Below are 21,236 nucleotides of genomic sequence, written 5' to 3' on the forward strand. Positions count from 1 at the left end.
GTTAACGTGCTGCTGCCTGTTATTTACTTATGTACTGTGGATATTAGTAACTGAATTTGATTTCGGATTTAAACAAATTAACGAATATACATTTTAAACGAAGTAGTTTATTTTCCGAAATCGCGAAACTGAATAAATAGGGTACTCGTCGGCCAAACTGGAAAGCAAGACGATTCTACCTGTTTGTACATGGAATCGGTATGTTTACAATGATCCTTTTTTATTTATAATTCGAATTTTATTTCTGGAATCGTTTTTAAAATGTCCTTTGTCTTATGACGCAGTTATATTGTATGACTCTTGCTGGCTGCCTGCGTGTATTTCAAAGAAATGCTTTCAACACCATGGTTGTTATATTGATGCCTATGTGATCACCTGTCAATTGTTTATCGATACTTTACAGTATTTATGTTTAAAACGTCCGAGACAATGCTGTTCTGTTTCTAGCTACAATGTCGTTGCTACGTCGAGGCTTTGCTTTCCTCATTGCAAAAGCCAGCAAATATAGCCTAACTTGGATGACATGTTACCTTCTTTTTAACAATTGACAGTAAATACCAGGACTTCAGATCACCTCAAATAAAACTTTTCAGGATACACGATGATGAAGAATAAAACTATAAAACAGGAGGAAGAAGGCTCTACCCAAAGCAATGCATCAAGGTACGATCTTTAAAGTGTTTTCTACCTTTTTTGACATGTGTCTTCATTGTTTACCTTGTCAAGCATGGGTGCTCAGCTGTACACGTATTTAGTGATCGGTTTCTTCCATTTACTTATATTTTTATCAATGACCTTGGGATATAGCCACACCCTATTTTTTTGCGAGCATTTTTTAAAACTTAAGACTAGACTCTTGGGCCCAAAGAAACCATGGGGCATTCGAATGTGAGCCAACCCGATGAAGTCTTGAGGCTTTTTCGAAAACCCCACACACAATTTATTTCGTTTTTTGTGCCCGTTTGTGACAGCCTAATTTGACCTTGTCTGATTAGTGGGTACTGCAATGCACCATTTTAGATACAATGTTCATTCCCATTTAAACCATTTTAAGGACTTTTCTCTTCACACGTGGTTAGGATAAAAACGGTGGATTTTGCTTTATTAAGCATTTACAGAATAGGACCCCTCCTTTGTGATTCCTCAAGATAACTTGCTTGAGTGAAGTTGGAAAGATGCAAACTTAAGTTTGTTTAGTTTTAATGGACAACAAAATGAATGTCTTGAACTGCCTCTTTATGGTTGTGTGTTTTCCTGTAAGACATAATAGTGACAGTGGTCCTTTATAGGCAAAACTGTTGCTCTCTGAATATGTGGGCCTTGTATACATAGCAAAGGTTAATTATTTGTGAAGTGGATATACATACTAAAGGTTCAAATTATTTTAAAAGTTAATGCCATTATATGGTGATGTTATCTAAGGCACTAAGAAAACAAGTTTTAGTGGCTAACATTATAAAAACAGCATAATTCGCTAAATAATGTAAACTGTACTGTAAAATGTTTTTCTTTTTAACATTTATTTTATCCAAATGTTTTCAATATGTTCAGAATTTTATGCATTCCTGTTTTATGCCAAAATTACTTAACAGTTCACAAGTATATGCATATGTGTAGTAGTTAGGTCTGCTTTTACCAAATGTATTCTCATTCATTCATAAAATTGTGGTATGACAAGCACATGGGATTTCCTCCAAGGCTGTAGATGGGCCATTTAGCCTATGATATGTACATTTGACAGATTATACCTACTCGATTTCTTCAGCTCATCTTGGCTACAGTTAACAGACCTGTGGACTCAAAGGTGTGTGTGTGTGTGTGTGTGTGTGTGTGTGTGTGTGTGTGTGTGTGTGTGTGTGTGTGTGTGTGTGTGTGTGTGTTTCTATTTGTCTCTATGAAAGTTTTCTCCTAAATTTCTCATTAATAAAGCACTGTGATGATTGACATAATGCAAGTTTCACACTTCACTTAATGGTGTGGAATATAAAGGTATAAACCAAGGTTTTAATCATTTAATCATGTCAGCTTTAGTGTGTGTGTGTGTGTGTGTGTGTGTGTGTGTGTGTGTGTGTGTGTGTGTGTGTATACACAAGTGTGTATGTGCACACATGAACAACTGATTCTCAAATACATGGCCTAAGAAACTGTGTGGCGACTAGTCAGAAACCATAGGCCTATATCATAGCATGGTACTTGATCCACATCTGCTTTAGTTCTGTGGAGTTCCCTTTTGCTTACAAAGTGCAAGAACAGTATGAAATTTGGATCGTGTAGACTGGTTGTCACATTTTTGGAGCAGAATACTTTGACCAGTTGCCACTCATCTTCAAAAAAATAACGGGGCATGGGGGCTAATAATGCCCTATCAATGAATTCTGCATGATGTCATCTCCCATGTGACATGCCTGGGCCACTTGGAGTAAAAGTGTAAGATGCTACAGGAGAGTTTATTTGTTTTGTTTATTTTTTGTTTGATTCTGCTGTCGTTGATTTCCTGTTCTAATATCCAATGCAGAAGTGGGAAAATTTGAGATACGAGCAAATCTTGCATCCATCTCTTCTGCAGTAATGGAGCTCATGCTGTGTATTGAAGCTTCACTTTGTAAAAGTTGTGCATACATGGGTGATTTCAGCAACTTTGATGGAATCCACTGTATAGTAGTGGTACATGTAAGTTACCGGAGCCCTTTTAGCAAACTTTCCTGTCTTGTCCATTCCTGGTGAAGGCTTAATTTTTGAGGGCTTGGCTTTATCAGAAAGCCAGTGGATGGAACAGTCCGGTTTTCTTTACTGCACTTCCCGAAAGGTAAGTATTTATTGATAAGGCTGTGTAGCATTTCATGTCTTCTCACAATTTTGAACATCCAAAATTTCACCATTGGAATTTGGGGCTGGGGACAACCAGACAACCTGACATACTACCACCATTGGCTAAATTGAAGATTTCGTGTCATATTTCCAAATCGAGGTTGGGGTTCCAATGGAGTGAATGGAGTAGCACAGTAAAGTGTTAAATGATCTCTCATAAGGGCATATAGGGCACTTTTGATCCGATAACCTCAATTAGAATTGAATTGACATTGAACATTTCTTTCTTTTGAAGAGTGAAACTGTGGCAAACTTTCATCTGACTTTTTGTATTCACAATAAATATTATATTGCTTGCTGTACAGTCTGAAATCTCCTCAGTCATAATAATGACTGCTTGAACAAGAGTGAATGTGGTATATGCATCTGTTTATCAAGCCCGAATAAACCGATATTAATCAAGCCTTAATATCGGTTGGGTTTTAGGCTTTGTTAATTGGGAAGACTTGACATAAAACATGTAAGGAACATGTGGTGGGTAGAAAGGCTGCTCAACCAACATGGAAACAATTCCCCCAAAGGGTTAATTTTTTCAGTTTAAACTTTGCTTATTTTTTTGCGGCAGCCATTTTATAGCCAGAGCTGCATAAAGAATTCTATCCAACATTAAGGTTTGCAGCTTATTCCACATTGATGTTTTTGCCAGAAAGATCACATCATTTTTCCTTTGGAAAATCTGTGGTATTTGGTCATAGGATTTTCTAACAAGTCTGAGTGTATTTTTATGTTGTATTAAATGGAAGCACGTCCACTTCAAAGTCACAAAATGGCTCTTGCTTTGTGCTGCATAGCTAGTCAGACATGCTGCATTACACTGGGGTTCTTGGAACTACAGGAAGCTGGAGCAGGAAGTGGCTCAAAGGTCATTTGGGTATGTTGTGAATAGGGATTGGATGGCTTCCCCGCATACCAACTTGACAGCCAATAGAAATTCAGTGTAGCTGTATGTCCCACCCCCTTCTTGCATCATTCCAGTATTTGGAGAATCGGCCTGCCTGCCTGCCTTCTGTGGTAGTGAGTGAAGCTTACATGCTAAGAGTCAGGATTTGTGGCTCAGCGTTTTCACGTTACTACCATTTTATAGTAAAGAACATTTAAAACTTAAATGTTAGTGAATGTACAAAACACAATCCAAATGTTTTATTTACATTTTTTAAGGGCAATTTGTTATTAAAGGGTCATGTATTGCATTGTTATGAATTACATGCAACACATCTTTTAGTTCTTCTCAATGTGGGCTAAAACTATATTATGCTTTATTACGTTATGTTTGTGTGGTTTGTATGGAGATATGATACTGCATGGTCAAAGACATAGTGCAAGAAATAGAACAAACATTGAGAGGGTGTGTTATTTTAAACCCTGTAACATTTAATTGCACATTAATTACAGAGACACTTGACAGTTTACAGTGTGTTTACAGGTTAGGTTTTCTATTTTCAGTAGTTTTGTATATACTTGGATTTTATATGCATTTATTTTACAAATGCAAATTTATTTACAAATTTTATTATACAAATGCAAATTTACTTTGATTTTATATGCATTTCTTTTACAAATTATACAAATACCAGTTCACTTACAGATTTTATATGCATTTTACAAATTACACAAATTAATTTTTTTTATTTTTTATTATTCTCACCTGATTACTTCTGGTTGTCTTAATTAGCATGTTTTATATCTATTTAATAGTGCACCATCAGGCTGCTTGTTAATTACTGCCAGTACACAGCTACTCTGGGAATTATGGAGGCTTGATTCAACACAGGTCTTCATTTTTACTTTTGTTTCTTCATTTAAGATACAAAAATACAATACCGTATCCTTATCTGCCCTGAAACAAGTCGATGCATTTTCCTTAAGTACAAAAACATACAATAGCAATAAATGTTATGTTGTGCATAGGAAATGGCATTGTAAATATGTAAAGATATTTTGTGGCTGTTGATAACCCCTCTTCATTTTATATAACTTATCAAACAGTTGATAAGCTTTTTGTTACACATTCTATTTGGATGTCTGGTAATTGAGAGTTGCCTACAGTTACAGGTGATTTAACTTAGCTCGGTCCTGCTGGAGGTTTATGACAAATGTAGGAAGGTATTTTTCTTTATAAACATTTTCCAAGACACTCCTGTCATCATATTGCTTGTACAAATGAATTAAATGAAACGCAACCTCATGGAAATGTTCAGGATAGGAATGCCGGCCATCTGCTGCAGTCTGTAGTCCATTGTCAGTTTTGTTTTTTAGTTTAGATTGGATTCAACTGTTGTTGTTCACTATTGAATTGACCTGATCTTTTGCCTGCGGTTTACCAACCGTTATATTTGATCAAAATGAAGCATGTATTGTCTTACTCTGTTTTTGTATGGTTTACATTAACAGTGGATGGACGTTTATATATTAAAACAGTTTCACGATTATTATGATTATTATTTTTGATTACATTGCATTATGTTAGGCACATTTATTTGCTTGCTGTTTTTAATAAACTTTACTGGTCACTGAGCCATGAAACATTGAAGTATTAAATTGTTTTTGCAAACCTTGTTTGTAAGCTTTGTTATGATAAGAGAAGCATATTGTTATCTTTATTTTTGGTGATGTCTAGGTAGGGTGGGGTCATATGGGTCAAATTTGAGGGCCCCTGTTTCCTGAATGGTTAATTATTTTGGTCAAACCACATTCTAACACTCATATCGGTTAACATGTATAGAAAAGTTGTTCAAATCTAAAATGGTGCAGTCAGAAAGTAATTTGTTTCTGACAGAATTACCCTAAAATGATATGACACTGCTGTCATTTTGCTGAGGGTGGGGTTCTCAGCTAGGGCATGGTAGGTTTGGGGCATTTTGACATTTAAGTGATTAGAGACCATTGTGAGTGCTCCCTTTATGACCGGAACGGTCACCTTGGTTACAATGGAACTGTAGAACTAATAGCTATATATAGCGCTGCTTCACTGAGCATTAGCCTGTGACTCTGCCACTGTCAGCTTGAATTCCTTCAGGTGCCACAGTTGGTCAAAGGCCGCACTGACAGGGAATGATGTGTTGTTTATCATCCTGTCCCATCTGCTCAGTGGTAACATCAACACCAGGCATGAGGGAATGGTCTCTCCCCCAGCTTCCCTCTCCCAGGCCCACATTAATGTATATGCTGCGCCACTGTGGCTATTTGATCGCATCCAGCATCCGAGTCCCTTCTGGAAGCCTTTGACTGCTCTGGTGGGCGTCTGCTGCCCCCTTCTGGCACTTCCCATAAACTTCTCTAAGAAAGCAGAGGGGCTGCTCATAGTATTGGGTGCCCCATATATATACATATATACGGTGCCCTCCATAATGTTTGGGACAAGACCCATCATTTATTTATGTACCTCTTTGCTTCACAATTTGAGATTGGTAATAAAAAAATGACGTGGTTAAAGTGGACATTGTCAGATTTTAGTAGATTTAATAATAGATTTAAAAGAGGTATCCTGAATCTCCATTGAGTTCAACAGGAAAATTTGTATGGAGGATGTTTTTTTCGTATCTACTGCATATCTGGCAGCAACATGGTAGTTTGGGGCTCAGTTGAATCTAGTCCCACGCCAAATTCCCATAGACACCCATTCAAATGCAAATAGTTTTAGTATGGCTTGTAGGACAACCTGAAAATAAGATATCCAGACTCTGATGATGTTGACGGGTCACAGGCAAAGGATATGCAACAAAATACTAAACAAGATGACTTTCATTTACCTAACATTGATGTGTCCCAAACATTATGGTGCCCTGAAATGAGGGGACTATGTATAAACACTGCTGTAATTTCTACGTAGTGAAACCAAAATGTATAAAAATGTATTAAAATCTGACGATGTGCAGGATTCATCAGTCCATTAAATGCATAATCTGTTCATCTGAAACTGGCCTTTTGAGGTGTTCTTTGTATTCCATTGGCTTTTCTGCCAAAAGCACACGTAGCCTGTCCTCAAGCTGCCATGCAGACCTGGTGTGACGCAATGCGATAGCGTCTATGAGTATTTTTAAAAGATGGTCTGTTCGTAAGAGGATTTATTAAGCCTGAAGGGGGATTGGCTTAGGCTGCTATGTGCTATGAGTCTGCAAGTTATAACCCACTTCCTCTCTGCTAAATCCCACTAGATGGAAGAGTTATTTAAAACCATTTATTCTGACCGCACATACAAATTTTTTTATTATGGCGCCCCGGTTATTGAATGAGAATGTTTCCAGATTTTTTTTTAATGTGGAAAATGCATTTGGCACGTTGTCATTCTCTTTTGGAGTGTTTGGCATTAGCCTGTAAAAAAATTTTTTGTTTGTTTTTTTTTTAGCAATTCTGCTTCAGAGGAGTCCAACCACTCGGCCTCTGAGTCCGGGAGCCAATCGGAGAGCGAGCAGGGCCGTGGGAGGGTGCGGCCCCACCACTCCGAGTCCAACAGCACCTCGGACTCAGAGAGCCGGTCAGAGTCAGGCAGCGAGTCAGCCGGCTCAAAGTCCCAGCATGCCTCAGTGGAGGTGAAGGATAAGCCAGTCAGGAAGAAGGATAAGCTGGCTGATGTAAAAAAGGTATCTGGTGCTCCTCGTCTAAATGCTGGCGTTTCTCAGTCAATGCTTAATCTCATTACTGATCACTATTGTGCGGTGATTTAACCTCCTTTCTGTACCAAGCAAGATGTGTATCCTGGCAGTCTCCAGTCCTGGCAGACTGCAGTATTTACAGGTTTTATTTTGTGGCTTCTTTTCCATCGACAGCCAATTTTGGCCTTGGACTGAGTGGAATTGAAAACAGTGGAATTTAAATTCGGTCCTAGGGGACCCGTATGTATGCTGGATTTTGTTCCAGCCACAATTGCAATCCCAGAATTTTAGCAAGCTGTTATGTTTTCTAAATTAGGCTTTTGCTATTTTGAGGGATTATTTACCCGCTTGAGCCATGTAATGTCAGAAATAGTTTTGTATGCCATGACGAATAATAGTTCTTTATTCACATTGTGTTATATTAAAAACAATTACATTAAGAATTTTTTTAACTGATCAAATTAAAGACTGCAGTGAATCAATGGGCTCCTAATTGCTTTGCAAATGCGAAACCTTTTTTGTATTAATTGTATACATTTTTCTAAATTCGGGGATTGCAGTTGTGGTTGAATTGAAAATCAGCTTGAAATGGACCCCCAGGACCGAGTTAAGAAACCACTGACGTACAAGGGCTGTGTTAGAAACCGCATACTATCTTGTACTTGCGTACTAATTCTGATTTAAGAATTAGTTTGTAGTGTGTTTCTACTGCATAGTATGTTCAATTTGAGTATGCAGAAAGTGTTCCAATGTATACTATATTCACAAAAAGTTCTGAGTATGCAATAGAGCTTGTCTCTATGGTCGAGACCTTATAATTCATCGCTGCTGTGTGTCCCATTATCTGAGCAACCAATCATATGGTACGATTCAGACCCAAAGAGTCAAAACATTAAAAATATTTGAATTACATTTAAAGACTTTTTTTTAGGAATTATTTGAAATACAGCATTTACAAATTCTGCATATTTAATCCATTAAATATCGGCCCATTTTCTTAACACAAGCTTGAGAATGACATACTCAGAATAAAATGGTTACTATTCTTCAACCTTTTTTGACTACAGGCATAATCCTGGTCTCTTCTGGGAGGTAACCCTTTGGGTTTGTTTTCTTTTACTTTTAAATACCGGAAGTGTACGCTTTTTTTCTCACTGAAAATATTTTCTGTGTTTGAGTGAATACTGATTATTGTGGCTGTGCCTGGTGCACTTAGAAACACAATTGGAGCCACAGCCACAGCATTGGACAAATCCCTTGACAATATCACCAAAAATGAGCATTCTACATATTTGTTTCTTAGCTATATCTAGTCAGGTATACAAAAAATACATTTGGAGACTTCAAAAAGACACATGGAAAATAAATTATATTATGAGTCTTATGAGGTGTAAAATATTGTATTTTGTGTGATAGGCCAGTATTCTTTGCCGTTTGAGATTAGACAGTGCCAATCTGGAGGCTATGGTTCTCATACAACGTTGCAGTTCAAAAGAATTTGCACAGGGAACAAATGAGTGTTTATCCAAACTTGAGCTGATTTGACTGATTAGTTACCCAGTAACTCATTTGAGCATGCAAGATGCAGTAGAGTAATCTGATTGCTGATTTAGAATAGAACATTGTTTATTAACGGAAGCAATACTAATAAGCCGTTTACCATGTCCTCTGTAGATCGCAGATAGAATTTGCTGTCTTCATTTTTGCCCTTTCCCTTGTACATTGGTTAAAAGAATAAAAATAAAAAAACACTTCCGCTCCTTATCTTTTATTGAACACAGGGCCGAAATCACTGTCAACACATACCGAGAAATCGCACAGCTCCACGTTCTGTCATCAACAGGATATAGCCCAACACAACGGATTTTGAGTTTCGGCATTTCAATTCGTCAGTACAATCCCAAGCCTTTGCCGACAAATGTTGAGTTCTTGCTAGGGTATATTTTTGATTCATTTTGCTCAAATAAAAAAAGTGTCCCCACCGCAAGTTACCAGGGAGGGAGCATAGTTAACCAGTAATGTTACTGGTGTATTTCTGTCAAAAAAAATTCTCCGAATGGAACGCAGCTTTGTTGTGTAGTTTAGTTGTCAATCCATATTGTAGGTTAGCTACTGTGCTACTGTGTATACATTTGATGATAATTTCACTGAAAACAAGGTATTTCAAGAAAAGTGTTTTAATGGTAATCAATTAACAAAAGCCCCAGCATGCGGGATCAAGCATGTAGCATGCCCTACAAGTGCTTTTTTTGTACTTTTAGCATTATATTTTAAATTATCTATCCTGATAATTCATTGCATAATAATTTGGCATTGAAAAGAATGAAAAAAGTCCCGGAGCTATAGAATGCTCACATTTACCTCATGGTGGTAGTGGTTTAACCCTTAACCACTATGGATTATCGGTAATCTTGCTACAAATGACTGCTCCTCCTGTTACAGGCCAAAATGCCCCCTACTGTACTAACCTCACAATTATTATTTCTCGGCCGGCGGCGTTCTTGCTGCCGAGGCAGAACATCAATTGAAATACAAAACCACTATAAAGGTACGTGAATGAAACTGACTTGAGACTCAGGCAGTGGTGCTTCAGTGAATAGAAAGGTCCTTTATATGGATCCTCTACAGCACACTTATGGTAAGCTCAGGCGATTAGGCTGCCATGGAGACGCTGACGTCACGAGGGCCCCTGCTCACCCCTCCTGTCATTTACAGATGTGGGAGGAGCACCCGGATGTTTACGGCGTCAGACGGTCGAACCGCAGCCGTCAGGAGCCGGCTCGGCTGAATATCGGAGCAGAGGTAAGGGCCAGACGATAAAGTGCACCGAGGTCTACTCTCATTAACGTCCACGTCACCCTCAATTCATTTTTGCCTACGTTTGAATGAGATGAGAACTGAGAGCTGGTTTCAGTGATCATGGGAACCTGAACTGAAACCTACAAAACACGTTCTCCTGTGGTCCTGTTAAGGGGGGTTATGGAGGATTTTCTTCTTTGATCATGTGACTTATGGCCGGATGTTGAATATTAGCATAGCACCACATGGATGTTGAGAGTGCATTTCCGTTTAATAATAATAATAATAATAATATTATTTTAATTTAATTTAATTTAAACTTGATACCATCATAGACATTAAAATTGAAAAGAAAACTTTAAAATTACCTCTTCATGATGGTCCAGTGGTGAACAAAGATACACAACGAGAAGAAATAAAAGACAAAGTGACTACATAGTAGAGAGATACAATTTTGTGTGTATGATTCGATTAAAGGGGTACTCGACGCTAAATCACTTTTTTTGTTGCAAAGCCGAGTGTCTCTGTTTTATAGATTAGTCTTACAGTCAAATTAAGCCTTGTCACTCACATTTTGTGCTGTCACGCTAGCTTTTGAGCCACACCCCATTCCGCGACGTGGCGGCAGGTAAAAAACCTACTTCCACGTAAGCAAGTCAATGCCCCAACTCCACCTCTCTTGTTGATTGATGGGTAGAGCTGTTCAAACCTACTTCCCTGTCGGATTCAAATAGCTCTGGGGAAGGGGAAAGGCAGGACTTTTTCTGCAATAGATACACAAAGCTAGACTGTGTAAAGCTTCAAAAAATAAAAGCAACAAAGAATTGATGTGTTTGTGATTATGCATGCTTATGTTAGAGGCTACAGCAGACTGAAACCCGCTGGTGCTGTCTTAACTGTGGCTAATGTAATGTAATCAGTTGTAGTGTTACCCAGAGCCACATTTCCTTGTTGCATTATAACTGACACGTCTCCAGACGGCTGTGCTTGCCCCTCCCCTCTACTGAAACCGCCGTGGTCTTCCAATTCGCGTCTTTGTAAATTGTGAAGTGGGCAGAGACTGGGCAAAAGCTGGTGTTTCATTACGCTTTAATACATAAAAGTGGATACTTCTGTTTTGTGTGCATGCATTTATGTTGGTAGGTTTAGGATTTATCTAGGGGTAGTTTAGGTTAAATGGATAAAGTAGTTTTGTATGGGTATATTTCAGGTTACATTGATTGGTTTCATTTGTATGGGTATATTTTACTTGTACAGGTTAAGGTTTGTGTGGGTGTGTTTCAGATTTGGTTTTGTACAGATTTTAGCACAAAGCAGATTTTAGTTTAAATGTATGTTTAAGTATGCATATCTACAACAGGCTTTTCCTGGAGAAGCAATTTACTTTTTTGTTGTTGTCTTTATTTAAAAAGAAAACCCTTGTACACCACCATGTGGCCAAGGTCTGAAATACAGGAGATGCAGGTTTTGCCACCTAGTCGTTAGCACAAGATATGGTGTAAAAAAATATTTAATAAAATAAAAAAATGTACCCTGGTGTAAATTAATACATTGATAATTTGATTGCATTTTCCATGCTATTTTCCACACATGCATATATACATTTTGCTATGACAAACATCATGCATGCCTTCATAAAACAGATTTTTTTAGTAGTGGATTTATGTTTACGGCATTGCGTTTGCCTTTGCTGTGTGTGCTGACGTGCGTGTGTGGATTTTCAGGGCAGCAGCGATTCGGAAAGCGAAAGTCCCAAGCGGAAAGGACTCCGGCAGAAGAAGAGAGAGTGAGTATCGGGCTCAGGAAAGCCGGGACGGCCGTTGGAGTCTGATCGGTTGAGTCACATATTTGCATTTGGTTTGCATATTATTTTTGCACATTTTCATCATACTGTCAGCTTGCCAAAACGTATGTGTTGGTGCCAATGTAAGCAACATGCTAAATGACTGCATTCCCTCATTAATCTGACATCGAAGGAATGCAGGGCCTTCTGCTGAAGGCTCACAGGCTCACAGTCTCTGAAGGGACAAAAAATAAATGGTCAGAAATGAAAGCTATTATCAGTGCATGTATGTGTGTACGATAGTGTATATATTGGATGTTTTTTTATTTATTATTTATTATATTGTTTTGACTTGTCTTGCTTTATAACTGTGTTTATTCATTTTGAGAAATGGGTGAAGAATGTCCCTTAATGTGTAGATTTAATCTAATTCCCTGCCAGAGTCTTCAGCCTGTGTGCACTGTGTTCATTTTCCGGGCATGGTGTTTCACAGCAAGCCTTTGTTTATTTAATTGCATGCTCTACCTTTCTTTTAAACATGTGTTTCATCTGCCAGTGTCTTCCTTTTTCATACTAGTTAGAATGACACTGTGCGCATGTTCGGGGCTCATCTGAGCCAAGTTCACCGGACGCTGGTTCTGAGCAACCAAAACCTGGTGTATGCGGTCTCTGTAGGTCTGAAGCTCATTGGGTGCAGATTCCGTTAGCCAAATGCAGATTTACGCAGGTTCTGTTGATCAGAAGCCTATTGATGAAATAGATCCTCAATAGATCTATAGATCCTCAGCAGATTTAAATCGGATCCCATAGATCTGAAGCACATTGATTGTCCCGCACCTGGAGAACCTGCTGCACTTTCAGTCATGTGCCAGGAGTCCGTACAGGTCAACACCATGTGCCTTCTGCATGCACCACCGGTAAACTGAAGGTCTGAGGAAGTGGTTAGGCTTGTGAAAGCTGGACAGGTGGTGTGTATGGATGGAGGTGATGGAAGTGTAGAGAGAGCTGGAGCTTCCTGGTCTGGGGATGCTGGGAATCCCGAAAGGTGAACCTGTGGTATTTCTGTGTTGAAAGAAATACCTGGAAAGATGATGGCTCAAATGACGACGAAGAGGAGGAGGATGATGATGATGATGATGAGGAGGATGTGACCAGCAGTTCAGACAGTGATCAGGAAGAGAATAAAGTTAGATCCAGACGTCTCCCAGCCCGAAGGTAAGGGGTGTAGCGAAGCCTGGTCTTCAGACAGCTCCTCCAAGTGATTCTGCTCGAGTTTTAACTTGAAGTTATTGGTCATTGCCAAAATGATCTTAAAAGGGCACAAGTATTCTGTATTAGAAGTAGAAAATGTATCTAGTAAGAAATAGACATGCATAGGTGTGATGTCATTTTGATTTGAAATTAACCATTTCATTCTATGAAAATACATTTTAGATAAACTGAGTTTATTTTTATTTTTTTATGAACACCATTTTTTTTTAAGTAAGACCTTTAAAGCTGTCTCAAGGTCCAGAGAAGTGGTACTAGATCGCTACACATCGGAATCAGGGAAAGACCTGCACAAGGACGCATGCGGCGCTCTTTAGCGCGTTGTAGATTTCAATTGACTATTTTTTGTGGCGATATGTTCTCTAGACCGCAGACCAAAACAGCAGCAGCTAAAAAGCAGCAACCACAGAAGACCAAGAAGGTGAAAAAGCAGGAGTCATCTGATGATGAGGAGGAAGAGGATGACGATGAGGACGATGAGGATGAAGACACGCCGAAGAGGCAGACTCGGCGGAGAGCGGCTACGAAAGTCAGGTGAGCGCAGGGTAAGGGGTTAATCTCACCTGTCTCCTCCATGTCCGCTGGGAAGGGAGGAGTTGGTAGATTCTCACCCATGGTCGATGTTTTTACCTTTAACCCCATAAGTCGCAGAGTGGGTTTATTTGCGTACATTTTTTTATCAATGTCATTACAGGATATACCAATTTGAAGTATAACTCACAGTTCTATCTCTATAGACAATTGAATTCCAATTACTTTTGGTTTTAGTGAATGCAATTACATTTCCAAGGTGTATGGTCTGTTTTTGTGCCATCTGAATCGGGCAGCAGTCCATTTTAACTGTTTATAAAGCATACAACCGTACAAGAAATACATTTTCACCTTATGTTGTGTTACACCTTTGTCACGTGCCGTGTAACTTCCCTGGAGGGAGATGCGGCACTTCAGGGATTTTGACCATCGTTTGCCACATGGAGAGATAGAGCCCCACACCAATACAAAATGCATTTTGCTTCTTCCCCCTCCTGGGTTCGGGGCAAAAATACTGAACTAACACAATCAATTCAAATAAAAAATGCAAAAAGAACGACGGCTTTTCAGATCACTGCTCAGAGCTGGCCTCTTTTCAACCAGCCAGCTCTGCCACTTTTCAACAGCATCTTCCTTACTTCTGGCACAAGGTTAAACCAATTACTGGCAGTGATGTCATGCTGTAAACATCACTGTCAAACATCTGTGCTTTTTAGTGGAAATTACTTTATCAATTTAAATTACTGAGGTGATGCAAATGCGATAATTGTTTGAGAAGGGGCTTGACAAGGAGGCTGTCACAATCTCTTGCTGGCAGAGGACTGAAGTACAAGGGGAGACAAAATAGTGGCTTTATTCATACGGTGCCTCAGAGTATAAATGCTGATCTAGGATATGTTATGAGCCGTCAGGTAATGGACATAACTGCTGGTCTGGTTAATGCACCTACCTGTCTGTTTGACCCCTGACCTCTCCTCCCCAGCTACAAGGAAGATCAGAATGATTTTGAGACGGACTCTGATGACCTCATCGAGATGGTGGGTGAGGGGGCGGAGGAGCAGCAGGATGATGACAGTGAGATGATAGAGAAAGTCATGGACACCAGAACTGGGAAGAAAGGAGGTGAGGACCCGGTGCATGCTCCACGCCACCACATTTAGTCACAGTTTATTATCTTATACTGTATGTACACATTGAGGGAGTTTTACACTTTGGTTCTTATCCAGCTTGATATCAAATCAACCCTCAGGGCTCTATATTCATAGTCTGTCTGCACAGTCATAGGGCATAGTCTGTATGCACAGTCTATAGGGCATAGTCTGTATGCAGTCTATAGGGCATAGTCCATAGGGCATAGTCTGTCTGCACAGTGTATAGGGCATAGTCTGTCTGCACTGTCTATAGCGCATAGTCTATGTGCACAGTCTATAGGGCATAGCAAATGTAAATACATCTCGTCTGCCCTCTGGTTGAGGCTAGCTCTCTCCTGTAATATAAAAGACTCCTATTGTTTCTCTCTCGCAGGTACGGGGAAATCATTTTGTTGTTTTGAATGTTGAGAACGTGTGTAAATGATTTGAGCATTGTGGCTTTCTCCTCCTGCAGCCAACGGGGCGGCGACCACACAGTACGCTGTGGAGGCTGGTGGGGACCCAGGGGCCGGGTTTGACCCAGAGAAGGACGAGGGAGAAACCCAGTACCTGATCAAGTGGAAGGGCTGGTCCTACATCCACAACACCTGGGAGAGCATGGACTCTCTCACTCTGCAGAAGGTCAAGGGCCTGAAGAAGCTGGAGAACTTCAAGAAGAAGAATGATGAGCTCAATCTGTGGTGAGAGGGGGGCTTGGGGAGTAGGGTTTTACCCGGGTCAGTACTGGGATACGTCACCTAACTTTGCTGGGTCAGTACCAGGATTGATGCCTTAATTTGCTGGGTCAGTACTAGCTCAGAGTCAGTAATGAGGCTGAAAGGTGTCTGTGTCTGTCTTCCCTCAGGATGTCAAAAGCTTCCCCTGAGGATCTGGAGTACTACAACTGTCAGCAGGAACTGACCTCAGACCTCAATAAACAGTTCCAGATTGTAGAGAGAGTCATAGGTAAGTGGCAGAAGGTACTGGTTGCTTCTATCTTCATCTTTTATTTGTATGCTGGAGCATGCTCTTCTTTATTGAAGAAGGGTAAATTGAACTGAAAATATTAGTAATTAATATTAATTTCTTTTTGTTTTCCTTTGAGCTTAAACTGATGAATATTCCTTCAATAGGAGCCAAGCTTGAATGATGCATTCTCTTAACATGACTGATGTGAAGTGCAATGTGTGATTTTTTAAAATGTATGTATATATTTCTTTATTTTTCTCTCCCCAAAACAGCCACAAAGACAGGGAAGACACAGGGACCATCTGATTTCCCTGTGAGTGTTCCCTCTGACTGTCACCTGACCTCTCACAACCACAAACTTAACCACTCTGCTGCTACAAATACCATGTGGTAGGACTGTTACAAGAAGAAAACAGTCATGACTATCCTATTTCAACCATTTATTAGAGGTTATAAAAATGAGCTAACACCTGTACTCTTCACATAAAGAACTTGAGAATTTGAACCTTGTGAATGAATTTGAAAGTTAGATGGTTAGTTTGTTTATTATGTATACTTTGTAGAATGAGAGCATGCACTCTGAACATAATTAGGCTTTGGCTATACAGTAGAACCTCAAAGAACTGAACACATGAAGGTTGTTAAGAACTGAATATTTGGAACTTTGAAAATGTATTTGTACAATGTAACGCTGGCAATATTATGTGATTCATTGCTGTCACATTGTGCAATAAGATCCATAAGATACGGGTGTGAGCGGGAATGGGATTAAAAAAAGTAGTCCAGTACAGGGCTCTATTAAGGGGTCTTGTTCAAGGGCCCAACAGCTGCATGGATCTTATTGTTGCTGACACTGGGGCTTGACCCACAAAACCTTCTTGTCATTTACAGACTTCCCCTTAGCATATTTAGCATATACAATATATGGTCAAAAGCATGGTTAAGAACAATTTGTAACTTGTTTCCCTGTTTTTTTACCTCTTGAAAAGCACACAGTCATAAGACGACGCCTTCTTCCAACGAGCCGGAGTACCTGTGCAAGTGGATGGGCCTGCCCTACGCAGAGTGTAGCTGGGAGGATGGAGCTCTCATCGGCAAGAAGTTCCAGCACTGTATCGACAACTTCAGCCACCGCAATAATAGCAAAACCAATCCCTTCCAAAGACTGCAAAGTGAGTCAGATCAGGACCTGGCCTGGAATTCCCCTTAAAATTCTCTCTCTCAGGCTTGTCACTTGTTTTTTAATGCAGTAAATTCGTATTATTGGGTACGAAACTTTAAATCCTAACTGATAGCTAGTGCAGTTTGTACATTCTTGCTCAGGACTGAGCATTTATACATGATAAGACACGTACACCATGAGTTATGCGGTTGTGAAATAGAATGAGTGAAAAGACGCTGTCTTGCTTTCAGGTTTTGAAGCAGAGGCCGAGGTTTGTCACCCTGAAGAAGCAGCCATCTTACATTGGAGGGGAGAATCTGGAGCTGCGAGATTATCAGCTGGCTGGCCTGAACTGGCTCGCTCACTCCTGGTGCAGGTACCAGCCAGAGTGTTGTAGGCTCTTTCTACCACTTTCCTGACCCCTGATCTTGCCTTGACAATGTCCTTGACTTCCAATTTCCATTCTTCTTTAGTAGCTAGCTAGCCGAGGCCACGACCAAAAAGTTAAATAATTAAAAGAGCCAGATTTCACAGGTAGTCACACGGACCAGAAAACCTTATCAGTCCAAGCTGATACGTCCAAGCTGAGTGGGGTGAATGATTTTATTTTCATTTTCATATCAATGATATGCCTTGGAAGAAATGACAAAAAAATGATGTGTTTTGAGAAAGGATACGAGCCTGAAGCTACAACATTGCTAAGGGACACAACTTTGCTGAGAACCCACAATCCATCACCATGCTTCTGGAAAACACTTTGTTACGGGTAAGTTGAAAGACTGGATCATCATGAACTGTGTTTAGCTGTTGGTAACTGAAGTTCAGATTAATTTTGTTGCAATTCATAGAACATAAGCTGATGCTAGTTTGCTAGCTAATGGTATCCAGCTAGCCACCTGTTGCATAGTAGCTAGGGAGCAAATTTTAGTTAATTAGTTAACTCTATTCATATGTGTTTGGCATCCCACTACTCAGAAAATGTAAGCATTGAAGTTTTATTGGGACCATGTTTTTGTTGCTCAAAAATACATTGTTGTTGCTATCAATGCTCTAAAGTGGCACCTGTCATAACCTGTGGTTGTCATTTCAGGAAAGCCAAATCCAGATCCGGAACACACACATTTCATCCCTTCTGCTTGCAGTCCAGATAGTCTTCAAAAAAAGACAGAAGAGGTTACTTGATGTTACAGACCAAGGCGGTTCTGTTGATGTGCTGCAGAGTAAGGAATGTCCACCTGCAGGTCCATTCCATGCTCAGGAGGAAGAAGGTTGCTTTAAATGCTCTGATGTCTTAAAGAAGGATTTGGAAGATTTACAGATTACTGTCTGTGTGATATTTTACAGGATCATTGTTTCTTAAATCTTCAGTCAGAGAGGGACATCTTCAAAGACATTTTGCAAAACATTTTCATCAGCTGAGTCTCTCACACTTGTCACTGATGAGAAGAGGAATGGGAAATCAATTTCATATTACGCTGGATTGCCAGGTTTTGCAGGTTTCTTCTGGATCTTTAAATTGTGAGAATGTATTTCTGAAAGAAGAAATATTATTTCTTACGCAAACTTTGACATGGACTGAGTGATATGGACCGAGACTACCATTTTCCTGCATGTTCTTGCCTCAAAAACATTACCAAACAAACCATAACAGTACTTGCACAATGTCTCTTCTTTCTCACGCACTGGACATCGAAAGAGGTGCTGCAAAAGAAATATGCTACAGAAGTCCAAGGGGAAATTTCAGAAGTGTGTTGTTATCATTGAATGCACAGAATTCTTGAATGCAAAGAAGGCCATTCAACCTCAGTAATGCCCCCTCTAAAGAATAAGAACCAATGTCCGGGACATGTAGTGGACCCGACAATTGTGCTGAGAATTCACGTTGAATGTGCCATTGAAAGGTTAAAGACTATTTTGACAAATGTTCTTCCACAATCTCTAGCGCCTTTATCTAGTGACATATTTAGCATTTGTTGTTCAAAGGTCCCTTTGAGATGAAGATCAGAAACAGGGCAATTACATGATTCCGGTAAACATTACAGCACCTAAAATCGTTGTTTGACCTCAGCTTAAGAATGAGGAGCTGTTGTTTTGCAACAAACTCTACTCTCGGCCAGTATTTGGATGAATTATTTGCATCTTAATACTTTTTTTTTTTTTATGGTAATCATATATGTACATACACAGAACTGTAATGACTTGGATTGTTATTCAAATAAATAAAAGATTTAATGAATTAACTGAATAATTGAATAATTTCAGAGCGTCAGTTGATTGACATTCTGTCACCACAACCAACACTTGACTTAATTGTAGCTTGTGTCTCAATTTCTGCAGAAGCTGGGAGGATCTACACCTTAGATAGTACTACCATAGACCTAAAGCCTTTTTGTCTTTTGTGACTGCATATCAGAGGAGCATGCCTTTCACTTGCATGATTGGACACATTAATTATTCTTGCTCACTTTCCTGCACTGTGATGACCTACGAGGATCACAGAGCCCACACAACTGTAGTGATGCCATTTTAATTTGCTCATTCTCATTTGTGCACTGAACGGCCTTGCCAAACTTGGTATCTTGGACTTTGGCGAAAAATGTGCATGAGATCATTGCAATGGATGTATTACATGGGATGTTATACATTTAAACATTTCACATTAGCAAACTCTATACATTGTTATTCTAAAGACAAACTGTAATACAAAAAAGTCCATGATGGAGGTCCCTCTCGACTTCATCACACTTAGCTACCTGTAGGTTACCTGAAAAACTGCCATTTATTGTTAAAGAGAAGGATCGTATAGTACTTGTGTTACAATTAAAAGGCCGCGATTTCATCTTACTGAGGCGCTTAACTGAGGCATCTTAACTGTTTTACTGCAATGTTGTGCAAATCGCCCTCCTATGCATGTACTTGAAGTGTAAGGCCAACTCGGCATAGCCGTTTGCCATTGCTTCATGCCTGTTATTGTTAATATAATGCAATTCCTATCTAATATAATGATACCTACCAGTTAGCTAGTTTGGATTGCATGTTAGCTAGCTAGCTTGCTTTTTCTGCTCCAACATGACCCTGCCACCAGAACATCCATTGTGCCACACATGCACTTCTGTCTAGAAATCAGTTGCTCTAATATTATGCTATATGCAATAAAATCTTGGAAATATGTGATATGTGATCTGTGGTAGCTAGAAATTAGCTCAGAGAAGAATTAGCTCAGAGAAAAGCTGTTCCTTAAAGGGCCCTTAGCCACTGCCAGCTCCAAATTAGTTTTCCTTTTACATAACCGGGGATACCCAGAGGCAGAGTTTTCATGAGTTAATGCTCCTGTCCAATATAAATCATATTTTGTTTTCGTGAGATGCATCGCCCTCTCTGTAATAAATGTAATGCCATGAGACCGAGCCTGAAAGCTGAATGGTATGCGTTTTCTATAGTCAGTTGTGTGATTTCCTGTAGACCTGTAGTTTGTGTTAAGTGCTTCCTGTGCTTTTCCTGTAACTGGTCATGAAGGTTTCCTGTAATTCCCTATAGCTGGCCCTGATGGCTGCTCTGATGCGGGTGTTCTCTGGCCTTGCAGGTGTAACAGCGTCATCCTGGCTGACGAGATGGGCCTGGGGAAGACCATCCAGACCATCTCCTTTCTGTCCTACCTGTTTCACCAGCACCAGCTTTATGGGCCCTTCCTGCTGGTGGTGCCCTGTCCACTCTCACCTCCTGGCAGAGGGAGTTCGACATCTGGGCCCCCGACATGAATGTAGTGGTGTACCTGGGCGACGTCTTGAGCAGGAAGACGGTACGGCCTCGACCGCATTCAGTTTGCATTTATACTTTTTATACTTGACATTTGTAAAGAATCTATGCTATGTTGTCTGTTGCATTTGCTCTTTGTGACATTGAAACATTGAAAAAAGATGATATTTGAAAAGCAATGGGTGTTTTTTATATATATGTTGACCAGATCCGTGACTATGAGTGGGTAAACCAGCAATCAAAGAGGATACGATTCAATGCACTTTTGACCACCTATGAAATTCTGCTAAAAGACAAGGTATGTGGAAGAACAGCAATGGTTTGAATAAATAGAGGTTTAATCCTGATGTCACTGAACTTGCACTCAACTGACATGC

The 21,236-nt window shown here is 39.8% G+C and overlaps 1 protein-coding gene across 1 annotated transcript; it reads left to right on the forward strand.

Annotated features, from left to right (window-relative positions):
* The first annotated feature begins 601 nt into the window (after nucleotides 1-601).
* Nucleotides 602-20,861, forward strand: LOC134015607 (chromodomain-helicase-DNA-binding protein 2-like). Its single transcript, XM_062455188.1, is given in 14 exon segments — nucleotides 602-663; nucleotides 7,214-7,448; nucleotides 10,176-10,262; nucleotides 11,984-12,045; nucleotides 13,117-13,257; nucleotides 13,678-13,845; nucleotides 14,825-14,964; nucleotides 15,448-15,673; nucleotides 15,838-15,938; nucleotides 16,214-16,258; nucleotides 16,931-17,091; nucleotides 17,093-17,113; nucleotides 17,355-17,479; nucleotides 20,687-20,861. Coding segments are annotated over 14 exon segments (1,749 nt in total).
* The last annotated feature ends 375 nt before the right edge of the window (nucleotides 20,862-21,236 follow it).

The sequence above is a fragment of the Osmerus eperlanus genome, unplaced genomic scaffold, assembly GCF_963692335.1.
Source record: "Osmerus eperlanus unplaced genomic scaffold, fOsmEpe2.1 SCAFFOLD_402, whole genome shotgun sequence".
In the NCBI taxonomy this organism is placed as follows: domain Eukaryota; kingdom Metazoa; phylum Chordata; class Actinopteri; order Osmeriformes; family Osmeridae; genus Osmerus; species Osmerus eperlanus.